The sequence below is a fragment of the Botryllus schlosseri genome, chromosome 9 (genome assembly GCF_051294905.1).
Source record: "Botryllus schlosseri isolate E-star chromosome 9, Bs_hap1, whole genome shotgun sequence".
NCBI classification, from domain to species: domain Eukaryota; kingdom Metazoa; phylum Chordata; class Ascidiacea; order Stolidobranchia; family Styelidae; genus Botryllus; species Botryllus schlosseri.
In genome coordinates this window covers 22,875,600-22,890,471 of record NC_137244.1, presented here as the reverse complement: position 1 = coordinate 22,890,471, position 14,872 = coordinate 22,875,600, and the positions used below count along the sequence as shown (strand labels likewise).

Below are 14,872 nucleotides of genomic sequence, written 5' to 3'. Positions count from 1 at the left end.
CGGGACCACGCATATTCGCGCACAAGCTACATCCTGCAACTTGATCGTGTAAGTAGAGAAATTAAACATGGAACGGCAACGACCGATTTTGCAGCTTCGTCCCGCTTCGCCGAGGCTGGAGTTGAGAATTGTTTTGCGTAAGAGACTGTAGGAATTCTGGCAATCCAGAAGCTATCTTCCCGAGCGCAGAAATTATTGAATCTGGTCTTGATCGAAAGCTACTGTTGTACCGATTCCGAAAATATAAATTAAAATATTGATCAGGCACTGATCCACCTAGAATCCGTCCTCCAAGTCTGAAATATCGCCATTGTTCGAACAATCGAAGAGTCGCAACGGGTCATTGTTATGGCCATTGTGTTGCGGTTACCATATTGTTCTGAACAATGCCGATATTTCAGACTTGCAGGACGGATTCTAGGTGGATCAGTGCCTGATCAATATTTTAATTTATATTTTCGGAATCGGTGCAACAGTAGCTTTCGATCAAGACCAGATGCAATAATTTCTGCGCTCGGGAAGATAGCTTTTGGATTGCCAGAAATCCTACAGTCTCTTACGCAAAACAATTCTCAACTCCAGCCTCGGCGAAGCGGAACGAAGCTGCAAAATCGGTCGTTGCCGTTCCATGTTCAATTTCTATAGTGTAAGTTAGAAGACTGTTGCCAAGCAACGAAAATGCATTCCTCGTACACTCAAATAAACTCTGAGTTATACCACGAGCTAAGATTTGCGTTTCGGAAAGCAAGCTATCAAGAAATGAGATTTTCTGACAATACGAAATATGACTCTCCATGGTCACTGGTCATTTTCCCAGTCTGTTTCTTATACGTGTGACTAATACGGTCAGTGGTCACGGAGGGAGCAGGAAATATTATATTTATATCCCGAGATGACAGAATTTGGTCATGACGTTTCATTGCTGGATGCGGGAGAATGCCACAAGCTATCGCATACTCGTCATTTTCATTTGACAAAATCGCATTGTAAGAGACTTTATTATTATCGGTGGAGCAAGGAATCTCCACTATGACGCAAATGACAATCACTCACAAACAGACATTATACTATTTCTATGTTCAGTCTAAGCATTTGTGTTGCATATGTCTGTATACTGATTTGACTCAGTGTCAAAACCTCATTCTCAAGACAAGTGAGATATCAAGATTCGAGAGATTACCAAAATGGAAGATTCCATGGAATTTTTTTGGAAAGAATTACTTGATATTTATTCAATGGCAGAACGTTTCAAATGCGACATTAAGTGCTGCCAATAAAGACTGTGTTTATTATCTCGATTCGGAGTTATCGCCTACGAAACTCACCGGGTACTGAAACGAAATCTCAGCTCGGGGCAGAAGCAAGACCATAAAAGAAAATTAAATAGAACTGTCTTCGTTACCGCAGCATCAATAAGATCAATAATGCTGGTTTCATATTGGCCAGTAGGTGAATTTCACGCATATTACTATTTTCACATATCACGACTGCCGAAATGTTATTAGGAAAACAGAAGGCAGTTTTGCCAATCACGAGAAATATGCCGCGTTTCGCCGGCGGCGAACGTAACTTTTCCCAGGGAATTTCATCAGAAGCACAAAGAGATTTCGATTAATGAGAGCTTCATAACATCGGCTAATTTATCATATGTACACGGAAATCGCCTACTATAAGGTGTTCCGTAAGCGGAAAATATTGGGGAAAAAAGCATCATAACCGAGTCGTTGAAGATGCCAATCGAATAAAAATAGAGAATAAGCGAAAGCAAAATCTATGCCTACTCAAACGCAGAATCGGGGTCAATATAATACCTCTTTAAAGGCGAAGTGTTTCCACTTTCCGGCCAGTAACGCCACGGTTAATGCGTTTCAGTTTCACGTCAATGAAACGTAGAACAGCGTTGAAAGTCCATATATGCTTACTTACTCTTAATGGAGACACGGCGAGATATATTTACACCGTGTTACTGAATATAGCAGTTGGGTAAATTTTGAGTTCGGGGGAATATCCCGAAAATGTCTGAAACATCCTTACAGGCATTTTCCGTCTACAAATATAGATGATCTACTTATATTCTCCCAAGCTGCCAACCTGCAACCATGCATTATACTGCTACAATTATCTTAGAATCTACACGCTTACTGCGCGAATACCGTTGATACACGAAATTATTGCATATGTTCGCAACTGATACAAAATAATAATGTCGTACCCATGGGGCTTTACGGAAAAGCGATAATGTTCCGGGAAATCAATATCACAATAAGAAGGTATTTTATGGATATTATCATACGACAATTGGATATACATTCGAGTACACTCGTCGTCACGATTTTGGCGCCAGGACTTTTTTATGGGTCAATCATACCTAATTTTGGGGCGCTGAATACGAATCTGACGGTTTTTTTGCTCCATCACGTCACGTTTTTGAGATATTATATATGTTGAATATTTCAACTTTTTCAAGATACTCAAGTAGATTTTGGCTACTTGCAGTACTTGCTGAAGTGGTAATGTTTTACAACTACTTTAACATCTACCTGAACAGTATTCTGGATGGACTAATCACTTTTGCAATTTGGTTTTTGTAAAGTAGAAAGTAGTTCAGGGATAATATTAAACCACTATCATGAGTTAAATTGTCATAAGAAAAGCGTAAAATAGCCTCTGAATCGCGGTAACTGAATATATTTTTTCGAAGATTCTACCCATAGGGGGTGTCATTATAGTCATTTTGTGTTATATGCGGCGATACATCTTGCTATTTTGTATGTAGCCACCTCCGACTACCTGTTGAAAGTATTCGACCACCCTCGCCCCCGACTAAATATACTTGGATATTTACTGACTTTTAGTAATTCTCAGAACTTTCATTTGTCTTCCACTTGAATTAGTTTCGACATGTTTGAGAAATGACTACTTCTACTTGTAATTGAGTAGAAATGTAAGGCGTTACTTGTGTTACTTGAGTAGCAACGCTGATCACTTCGACCGACTCTAGTTCCTAAATCAATCATTATAACTTTTGGGGCAATTGATTTTTGAAATTTGTGGATCAGTGTTATTTTATGGGTCGAAAAGAGTTTCTGATCGAACGGAGATAGAGAATCACTGAATTCAAGTTCACCGAAAATTCGCTCATTCTGTACTACAACAACCCAGGTTTCAGGATAGATGATTTCAATAACAATATTTGATCTGTTGCTGTTTTATGCTTACCGTGATGTCACTAACGAAAGCCGCAATTGGATTAAATTATGAAACTGAGAAAAATTCACACGGAAAAAATCTGACGTGATGGAGAAATTCTGAGCACAGAATCGAATTCAGCAACCTTAAATTAGCCTAAATCACTCGTTAATTTTTTTGACGCAAGAGTTTTGTCGAAATTTGTAGACCAGTGTTGTTGGTCATTAATATGAAGTTTACTTTCGATGGATTAACTGCACCGAAAGCACGGCTGAAGCATTCTCTATGAACTTGAATCAACGATGAAGCACTATTCATACCATCGTCAATATGCTGATGCGACTTGCCTGAACGCAATTATTCGTGTTTATGCGATACCAAAATAAGACACCTGTGATTCTAATATATTAATATCAGCATCGAAAATACGAATAATCCCAATATCGAATTATACCTCATTGTTACTTCTGCCGGCGAAAATTCAACCAACCGCTACGCTTAATATCAGTTGGAATTAGGGCAAGGGTGAGTCGACCCATTGCGATGCCTATCGTGGAACTAATTGCTACTGATCATATAATTATGCCGAACTGGATATATATTGCAATTTAGGTAAAATTTCCAATGGTCGACATAATTAAAGTAGATACCATCATATATTTCCGAGAGAGTTCAGAATATATATATATAGAAATATGCATTTTTAATAAATGATTATATTATTAGTATTAATTGATAAAATCATGTTATGGTGCTTATAACTAGAGCTCGACCGATATTAGATTCTTGAGCAGATACTGATAACCCCGATATCTAGCACCTTTACCGATATAATCGATAAGGCTCTATTTATAACATCAGCGGTCTTTTTCGCCACAAGCTAATTAATTTCATCAACACACGCAAGCTGTAAATTGATTACTTTAGTTGTCACTCGTAATTATTATCGGACATTTAGGAGTAATTACAATGTTATAAGAACTATCGGGTCAAAATCGCCATTCGCGTCGAATTTCAAAAAAATTCTGGTGCCTTCAAATCTGCGAAGTAAGGTAGCCGATAGGCCAGCATCGCATCACGAAAGTGTCCATTGTCCAATGAATGATGAATGATATATCGTGTACGATACTATACTATAAGAGTATCTCACTAGGAATCGATCGATCGCATCGTGTATCATTTTGAGACCCTGTAGTCGAGCAAGGGTATACTATCACATGTATTTCTAAATATAGCAGGGCAGTGCCGTTGTGAATCAATGTTGCAGTTGTACTCACGAGAAAGTCAGCCACTGCCAAGTTGATTATAAATACATTCCCATGCGCGTGAACCCGCTTCTCCAACGTGATGGAGAAAATAACGATGAGGTTTCCAATCGTCCCCAAAACTGTGATTATCGTCATGTATATCACCTCCGCGTACTGAAAGGCGAATGAATAAGACGATGTTAATTCCGGGAATGTACAAGGTGTACGTCAATAATTCATCGCACAACCCGGCACCCTTCAGGAAACCGCACATTACACAAATCACTTTAAATGTACGCCAACTGTTTGGCATATCTTCTGGAAATATCACACAATATCACATATGTAGACGGTGACAGCGGGAGCGATTCCTTATCATTGTCTGTCTGGCACTGCTGCATCCGGTGCTACATTCTGCTCGTTTGTATATAGCCTGATATGCAAATATTATTTGTACAGCATTATTATTCTGTATATTATCCCTGTGCCTGAGTGATTCGATTATGAACCGAGGATCAGGCTACGAATCCAGTCGAGTATTCGAGAAGCACTCATTATTATTACGTCATATTTAGAGTTCATTCATGTACCTTTTATACGACCACAAAGAATATAAGACCAGTTATACATCACATCAAAGATTATTAGGTATTTTTTCGATCATACCGTAGGAAATATATGAAATATATGTCTTTGCATTTTATGACTATGCAATAGGTCAATCAGAACTTCACAGATATGACATTTCCGTATCTTTGTACTACATGTTTCATATGCTACAATTAGGGTTGCATTTAAATCAAAAATCAATTTAAAACAAACATGTTTAAAACAAGGGCCTTGTTTAAAACATGTTTTGTATCGTTTTTTTTGGCTTTTTTTAAGCCATGACGTCACGAATATTCAATTGTGACGTCATAGTGGTATGACATTCGCAATTGAAAATATAGGGTAAATATACTTCCTTTCTCGAAATAGGCTTCCAACCCCTGTCATTTCGGACCAAAAATATCTTTAACCAGGACTACATCGTCATGCAGCATTTTTACGGTCGGCGGTCATCATCATCGGAACATTTATTCCGTACCAAGAATCTAAATCTACGTACTATAGCTGAACCGACTATTCGAGGGTTCCAACCATATCCCATATCGTATACGTCGGCTATATCGGGTGGTAGGCTCATACAACATGTGTTTTGGAAAGTATTTACACAATTATGGGATAACTATACAACTTAAATGGTTTTTTAAAGGCCTTTGTTTAAAACACTGTTCATACATGTTTTAAACAAATATTTTTAAACAACCATTTGTTTTAAATGCAACCCGCCTACAATACGATCAATCGAGATTAAGAACGGGCCACAGTGGAAATTAGTATGGAAACTAAAATTATCGTTGATAAATTACCTCTTAATGGCAAGGAGCGTACAAGTTCAGTACTCGACACACTACTCAACTTGAATCACTAGAATTAGCACATTAACATTCCATTTAGATTCGAGTAATCATTATCAACTATCAATATATGCTTGATATCATCACCAAAATCTTCACCGGAACTATGGTATATTTATTTTACATTCAAAGGTATATACTTAGAGCATGCATGTAACTTCCGATTTTGACGCCGTTAGTAAATTGCGTGATGAGGTATCCGATTCTATCATATATCAGCTTTCAGTTTTAAAAAAAAATCTGTTCACGGTTTCCAATATAGCCCATCATATCCACCATTTCTCGTTGATCGCATCAGTAACCGTGGACTAACCATAGTCCCGTGAAAATGTATAAACAAACATGCATACGCAATTTACCTGAAGTGCCCCAAAATCCGGCCAGTATACTGGTGAAGGCGTAGATGTAGAAGGGTAAGATGTTATGTTCTCCATATCTTTCTTGAATATATACTATATATATAAAGCTCAAGTTGACTGATCTCCAATGTGCGCTACTGAAGCATAGTGATAATACACCTGTTCAGTTATAAATGAATTATTGCTAGGTTAAAAATTGCTAAAATGCTGCGTGCATAATCTGCGTCAGTCGTATACCGACTTTTCTTTGATTATATACTTCGAGATGTATAGGTTGATGCTGTAGGCTGTATATAACTGCTTTCGTATAAATAAGTTTAAGAGGCTACGACAGTATCATTTTGAAACACATATTTTCAATCGCAAGCACGGAAATTGAAAATTTCGTTTACCATTCAAGTGTTGCATACGTTTTGGTACACTGCCAATTAAGTGATATGCCGCTTTGGTAACTATATTGAACCCATAAGCTTTCAACGAAGCTTAACATCACTGAATTTAGACTGCATAACTGAAAATATATATATGTGCGGACTGCGGTGTTCGCTCTATTGTTAAACATTGTGGATGTTTCTCCATACTGGCAACGTGAAACGAAATACTACGTATTATGACGCGCCGACAGCAAATGGCCGCTGAAACAGAACTTAAGACAGGTCTGACGTATTGCAATTATACTATTAAAGTAAACACATTACGTGGCATTTACAAGTTCGTATGCCGTATGTGATGAATCGAGCGACAAACCGACAATACACCATTTCAATTCTTCACGAACGTCAGAGCAGGCAGAGTCGCTGCGATTTGTTTCGCGAGCTTTGGAATTCCAACAATCAGCGTCGTTTATTTATTATTTTATCATTTCAAAACACCACAATATTGCGATACAGGTAAAAGCTAGGAAGGAGTCGAAACAACTTGGAATAGCCTTTCAATCAATCAATTTCAACTATTTATCAATTATCATGATCATCCATGTTGTGGGCCTAAGTCTAGTACAGGTCCATTACGGCCTTCGGTCCATCGCAATAAAATTATCAATGTTGAAAACACCCCGAAAGACTACTGGTGTACTGGTTGACATAGTCGTGCTGTGAGCTGTATGACTAGAAATACCAACCAAAACTGAGACGCAGTGCAACGAGCTAGATTTCCAAGGTCCTGCAAATGCAACCAATTTGAGATTGGGTTCGATGGGATTAAGTTGAAAATGTGCCAGCCTATTATACCGACATCGTCGCGATAACGTACGATGATGGCATCTTTATCCTGCAAAATGATTCCACCAAGTGTTACGGTGGTTGACTATTACACTTTTTAAAGGCCGATACGCGAGGATATCTATAAGCCGAACTTCGTGACGTAGCATCACCTACCATTCAAGACACCCGGTCCGATACTTCCATCACTCGCTAACCATCTTTAGAAGATTTAGCTACACGTATTGACGAGTTTCCATCGGAAAACCTCTGCGCCAATTTTCGGAACTAGCGGCGTCATGTATAGTGATGCGGCATGAATAATGCCATGACTTCCGGCCGTGAAGTCGCAATGAAGGACATCATTGAGCGTCGAAATCGGCGAAGTCAAACCGATATTATGCAACTTAGTAGGTGACGCCGGAAATAACTTTGCGTAGAAAGCTGTACAGTGTACACTGTACATTGTGCAAGTGTACCGCATTTACATATCAATAACCGCTGCTGGTCTCTGATTGCTCAATCAAGTTCTGAAAGTAGTCTTTATAAATCTGTCCAACATCACACTCCTATACCTCTTTATAATTCAGTTAACCCACCAATCTTCTTTTAACCAATATTTGATTACACTGAAAGCATCAAGCCCGTAGCTATACCGGAAAAAGACGCAAGTGCACAAACTTTCGTAAGTTGGAATTCGCGCTCGCCTATTTAGTAACGTGGCTAGCGTCACCTAGAGGAGAATAAAAAGGCATTAAAATATTCACAATTCACTGTATGATAGCATATGGTTTAGTATCCAGATCACAATTTGCTTGAGTGATAGATGCTCCAAGCTGTTTGTAAATCGTCATGGTAAAATGAAATTCAGTCTGATTGCCGCATTTGCAATGTTGATGATGATGAGAACACACATGCATATGGTCAGGGCCGTAACAGCACTTCGTCAGCCCCCCCCCCAAAAAAACACGTTGGTCCTGGGCCCACCATAGGGTTATAAACCGAACTTCTGTGGGGAGGCTTCCCCCCAGACCCAACATGTCATCTACATTGGGTGTCCGTTTAGTGAATCAGCTTTTATAGCCTCAACGCGCGAATCGCGACAAAATTCCAATATTCATGACTGAATCGGTCAATATTATTGGGAATTGCATATCTATATTGCTATCAATTTTTATCCTCTCCCTGCTCACGTAATCAGATTTACCGGTAGAGCTGAGTGAGGTGTGTTTGGAAAGGTAGGACCCAGCAATAATAATTAAACATCTCCGGGTGTATTATATACCCGTTAGGCAGGAACGAAACATCTACACAGATGAACTGTTTAGTGAGCCAGCGCTAAGCGCACAAATTTTCGATGATTCATTATAAAATCGGTCAATAAGATCGGGAATTGCATGTATATTGCTATCGATTTGTTGTCCTCTCTGCTCACGTAATCAGATTTTGTCTTGGAAAATGTAGCCTATAGAGCCCGTAAATAATAATCAAACATCTTCAGGCGGGCAGACCCGTAGGTATGACTTCGTTACATGATGTTATTTCGTGACCTCCTATCTGCTATATCAAAAATATAGAATCGTTCAAACGTACTAAACTAAAAGATCACACTATTTCAAATTGGAATTTCTTCACTGGTATATAATTTTTCCATGCGGGTCGGTATTTGTCTTATGAGGTTCAGATTGCCAAGACAGGAACATTTAGATGCCAGTCATTTAGGCGCCTATGGACAATTAAACCTACATGTATTTTGTATATAAAACGAAGTTTTCGGTAGGCAGAAGGGCGGTCCTTTTCGGCCCAGGCTTTCTCGCTGCCTTTCGTTCTGGCACACTTCTTGCAGTCGCATGTTACATGGCCTAAGACTTCATACGTCTTGGTGCGTCGTGGCGAGGTAATGGCCAACGCCGATACGCCCATTTCTATAAATGTTGCGTATTTTTTCTTGGGGGAAGAGTACCCAATATCAAAGATACTTGGCACCCTGAAATCGCGCCAAGCGCGAAAATTTTTTGAAAAAGTTGCATAAATGTTCAAAAAATACTCTATAATTTATGCTAATTCACGAAATAATTTTGGGCCTCCTTCGAGCTCGCCCTCTGCCCAATTGGGGGGTTTGGGGTGCGGCAGTTACGGCTCTGCATATGGGGCATGGACCACTCGGTTGTATTTTGCGATACATTCGGGAACTGTACCTAAAAGATACGCTAACGTAATGAAAATATATGGGTGCACTTTGCACTATTTCCTTACCAAACCAAGGAATTCCAATGGGTTCGAAATACCTATCTTCTGCTTCGTAGGTGCCTCATCTATTTTTCCACGGGTCGCAGGCCACGTCGCTGTTATAACTTATGATTCGTTCAACACTAGAGTAGCCTGAACAACATTTGGTCAGGACGGAAACAGCTCTTTGTCAACCCCCTAAACGTTGTTACGTTGGTCATGACCCCCACAGGATGATCAACCAACATTCCGGGGGTTTCGTCCCCTTTCACGGCAAGCCTTTTCTCATCTTCTCGAACGCACGTTTTATGTTATGAGTAATGAGTAGCCGACTCAGTGCATATTAATGGTATTTGCTTGAAAAAATTGTCAATTTGATGACTGAATGTTGCCAATGCATATTGGTAATTGCATATTGGGGTTGTTCAAAAATAACTTTTTTCGAATTACAGCCATTCACTGATTAAATTGTCAGGTTACCCTAAAAACGCTGCACACCAAATTTGATTCAATTCTAACAAGTATAAGCCGCCACCAAGCGGACGGAACGGGTTCTATTCCCGTCGGAGGTTTATCTGGGCTCCTCTTCCCCTGCCGTTGCCGTTCTTACAGCGACAAAAAAAGCCCAGAAAAAGACACGACGAAGAAAGCATTCACAAGGAATGGAAAGAACTAGTAGAAAGGGACGCGGCTTCAAAAATAAATCAACACCGAAAAAGAGCTGTGACATCAGCGTGTACTCAATTATCAACGAAAAACCCCGCTTCTAATAGTTGGAATTGAGTCAAACTTGCTTTGCATCGTTTTTGAAGACAACTCAACAATTTTATGGGGTTGACAGAAATATTTGATTTTTTTTTTTAATTTTTATGATAAATTAAAAATTTTAATTGGCTCTGCGGTGGCTTATAAATGTAAGAATTGAATCAAATTTGGTGTGCAGCGTTTTTAGGGTAACCTGACAATTTAATCAGTGAATGGCTGTAATCCGAAAAAAAGTTATTTTTGAACAACCCGGTGTTGCATTTATTGCTATTAATTTCCTATTCTCTCTCAGCCAAAGTTATCAGATATATCGACAAAGCTGGGGGAGGTAGTGATCCTCGGAATTTTGTGGCACATAACCACAACTATGAATCTTCGGGCGCGACCCTCGTTGTTTACTACTTTGTTGCTATTTCGTCTCTCCTCGCCAGCCTAGTCAACGGTTATTGGAATCGACTAAGCTAGAAAATAAAATTTTTTCATGAGACGCACACTATTTCAAATTGGCATTTCTTCAAGAGACGGATCAATTTCCTCTGCCATCGTCCCGGATGACATTTGTAGGCTACTGCACGACTATTCGGCGCCTATCATTTAGGCACCTATGGACATTGGACAACGGACACTTAGACATTATATGTATCGAAGATTTCGGCCATGGATATATGCAGATTGCAGACATATAGAGGAGGGTGAGTTTAAGAGTCAGTGGCAGTCCTCGTTCATTAAAGATTTCCACAAATATACTTTATGGAAGCAGTTATCGTATAAGCGGGGCGAACGACGAAGGCGTCAACTTAAAATGAATCGTTTTATTTCTGTAATTAATTAGCAAGCGCCTTCAACTTACACTTTCCAATTGATAGTAAAACTACTAGGGTGGAGTGAAAATGACTTTTTTTAATCTAAAAAAGAGGGTTCTTAAATCCCGACAAATGACCTGAAACTTCAATAAAAATTGAATTTAGGGGTTTCCCTCCATTTTCCGGCCGGCAACCCCCCAATTTCTCTGCGCGAGGGGGTAAAATTGCATATCTCGGCAACCGCTGATCGTAGAGTCATGATATATAGCTCAAAAGCTGCTGAAACATCATGTTTATATACGTCCTAAGAAGAAAGTTTTCTCTGTTGTGAACACAAAACTAGTTACAGCCAAAAACAGTTAAAATACGGGTAAACGGCGTGAGTAACTACATACTCAACTCAGATGTGTTTGGGGCTGCGGGCAGCCCATCCTGGTGACGTAAGGTTCCAGTCATTTGCAACCGAGGTGAATACAAGGTTATAATAATAAGATCCTTGTCCAACAGGGATACTCGGCTGGTTGGCGTCAGCGAGCCCGGGAGTGCCGCTAACCAGGGCCGTAACGGCCACATCCCAAACCCCCCAATGGGGGTTAGGGTTTCACACTTTACACTTCACTTGGCTCTACCGGTGAATCTAATTACATGAGTAGAGAGGACAATAAATTGATAGCATAATATATATGCAATCGCCGATCTGATTGACCGATTTTATCATAAATTATCATCGACAATTTTCGCGCCTCGCGCTGCCTCACTATACAGTACAGATGATTTCATGACAAACGCGAACAACGTGATGGGGGGGGGGTCGTTTTACACCCCATGAGAGCCCAAGACCCACGTTTTTGGGGGCCTGACGAGGTACTGTTTCGTTCCTGCCAATGGGTATACATACGCCCGAAGATGTTTAATTATGATTGAGTCGTCCTACCTTTTCAAACACACCTCACTCAGCTCTACCGGCAAATCTGATTACGTGAGCAGAGAGAAGATAAAAATTAATAACAATAAATATGCAATTCCCGATCATACTGACCGATTCAATCATGAATTCTAGAAATTTTCCGTGCTTCGCGCGCTTAGGCGACAACAGCAGCTGATTCACTAAACCAACTCCCAACAATATGATAAATAGCCGTAAAAAGGGTATCGCCGGAGGGGGGTCTGGGAGGGGGGCCCTATGGGGGGCCAAAGACCAAAGTTTTTTTTTTTTTGGGGGGGGGGCTGACGAAATGCTGTTACGGCCCTGCCAATAGGCATCCGCTCCATGCCCGCGTCCGCACTCCGATGACCTCCATTGCCGGCCGAGCCGACATCGTGACACCTTAATGCATCTTACAAGCGGGGCCACGTTTGCTTCCCCCCTCGGGCTTTACTTTAGACCTTATTCCGTTGCCACCAGGGACTAACTCTTCCTCAGACGAGGCTGGGAGGCCATTGCTGGCCAGATATATTCCAAACTGCAGCCCATTTTACTGATTTGGCGCACGACGACGCCCATACACCTTATTACGTCTTATGCCTTGCACATCTTGTACGTACTCTGTAGGATACACTTCGTCACTCAGCTTCGTTCAATGACTAATACAGTGCCAGGGGCTGGGAGGCCACACTCAAGGGGGTCCGACGACCACTCAGGGTCTCCTTCCACATCCATATTCTAGCTAGATCAACCAATCGGGCGTCGTCAGCGGCAATCCCCGGCCCGCTGACGGCAACCTGACGAGTATCCCCACTGGACAAGGATCTTCTTATTGCAACCTTGTAGTCACTTCGGTTGCAAACGGCTGATACCTAGCGTCACCAGGTTGGCTTCCCGCACCCCCAACGCATCTGAGTATGTCATAACTCCCGCCGTTTACCAGAATTTTTACTGTTTTTGCTATAACTAGTTTTGTGTTCACAATAGAGAAAACTTTCTTCTTAGGACGTATATAAACATGATGTTTCTGCAGCTTTGGAGCTATATGTCATGACTCTACGACCAGCAGTTGCTGAGGTATGCAATTTACTTCCCTCGCGCGCAGAAAGTGGGGGAAATCCCTACATTCAATTTTTATTGAAGTTTCAGGTCATTTGTCAGGATTTAAGAACCCCCTTTTTTCGATTGAAAAAAAGTCATTTTCACTCCACCCTACTACACACCGGTTCCCTCGCCAATGCGATTCTACCCTTACATAAATATCTAGCCAGAAGATCCATTTCAAAGACATGGAGAAGTGATCGAATGTCTACTCGCCCTCGTAAGCAACCACTATATGCAGTAGGGATGGTGTGAACCTCTGAAAGGTTCAGGTTCGTGTGAACGCGAACCTTTTTGAAAGGTTCTGTGTGAACACGAACGTGAACCTCGTGACGTCACGTGACGTCATATTGCTAATTCCAGCCCTACATTTCAGTGAAGTGATATAGCCTATATTTATCTACTGTACACGATACCTAGTGAGGACTCCGGCCACATAATGCCACAATGCTGGAGTGTTCAGCCTATCGACGATTTAAACGTCGCCAAATGTATCATCTAGGTCGGACAATCAAATGATATGATAGTCCCACAAAACTAATATCTTCCGTCGCTTGCAAGAAAATAAAAGCTTACGCCTTAACGGTCTAGGCCAGTGGTTCTCAACGTGGGCGATATCGCCCCCCAGGGGGCGATTTGGCAGCCTAGGGGGGCGAAAATGACGAAGGGGGCGATAGGGGGGCGAAAATGGACAAAGGGGGCGATGACGCGCTAAAACGGGTATTTTGGAGTCAATTCGGAGAAATGACGTTTTTTTTTGGGTCAACCCACGGAAAAATTCGACAACGATCCGAAAAGTTGACCTTTTTTTTTTTTTAGTCAACCCGCCGATGACTACAGATTGTATACCGAATTTTCAGTTCACAAAATCTGGGGGGCGATGATCGGCCTAGAGCTTGAAAAGGGGGCGATGAGTCGAGAAAGGTTGGGAACCACTGGTCTAGGCCAAACGGACCATGTATTTGACGTCTGTGCTACGTTGATATTGAGCAAAGTGTAAAACGGGTTTCTATACTTGCTACCGATATTATCCCATTAACACCCCAACCGCATGGATTCGGTTTTCATGATACAATAAAGATACGAAATTAGGATTGACTCCGCACGTTTGCTACATCTTGTTATATCAGACAACTATATCAATTTCATTGATTGGTTGAATACGCATCTGCATTCGCTGACTACCTACATGTAGTGTATATCACTCTTGATGTTGTGTGATTGCGGGTCGAGCTCAAGGCAGAGACTCACTAAATATTCGAGCGTACTTTTGTAACAAACCGAGTAAAATTTTTTGAGATTGTCAAGGTGCATGCTCGTTCAGTGTTAATTTCTTATGCTTCCAGTGCCATTGATAGAGTAGCCCGCAGTTGAAATTCAATAAATTTCAACCAATGATGTTATAATAAAGTGAAAATAGTAATGTATGAAAAAGGTTCACAGTGCAGAACCTACCAAGGTTCGTTTGTGAACCTGAACCTTTAAATTTCTGAGGTTCACACACAGAACGCGAACGTGAACCTCACGTTCACACCATCCCTAATATGCAGGAATAAAGTCAATGTCCTGCATCTACAAAAAACCTTTCGTTGTCT

The 14,872-nt window shown here is 40.8% G+C and overlaps 1 protein-coding gene across 4 annotated transcripts in view; it reads right to left on the bottom strand.

Moving 5' to 3' along the window:
* Positions 1–7,821, bottom strand: part of LOC145445985 (melatonin receptor type 1B-like) — a 29,632-nt gene extending 21,811 nt beyond the window's left edge. For 2 of the 4 annotated variants that reach the window (XM_080324167.1, XM_080324168.1), the window contains exons 1-2: positions 6,256–7,815; positions 4,467–4,610 (exon numbers count right to left, since the gene is read on the bottom strand). In XM_080324167.1, the coding sequence (XP_080180293.1) occupies positions 4,467–4,610; positions 6,256–6,330 (219 nt within the window). In that variant the 5' untranslated portion in view covers positions 6,331–7,815. Of the gene's footprint in view, positions 1–4,466; positions 4,611–6,255 lie in introns of all 4 variants that reach the window. The other 2 variants (XM_080324166.1, XM_080324165.1) reach the window with 2 other exon arrangements.
* Positions 7,822–14,872: the final 7,051 nt, after the last annotated feature.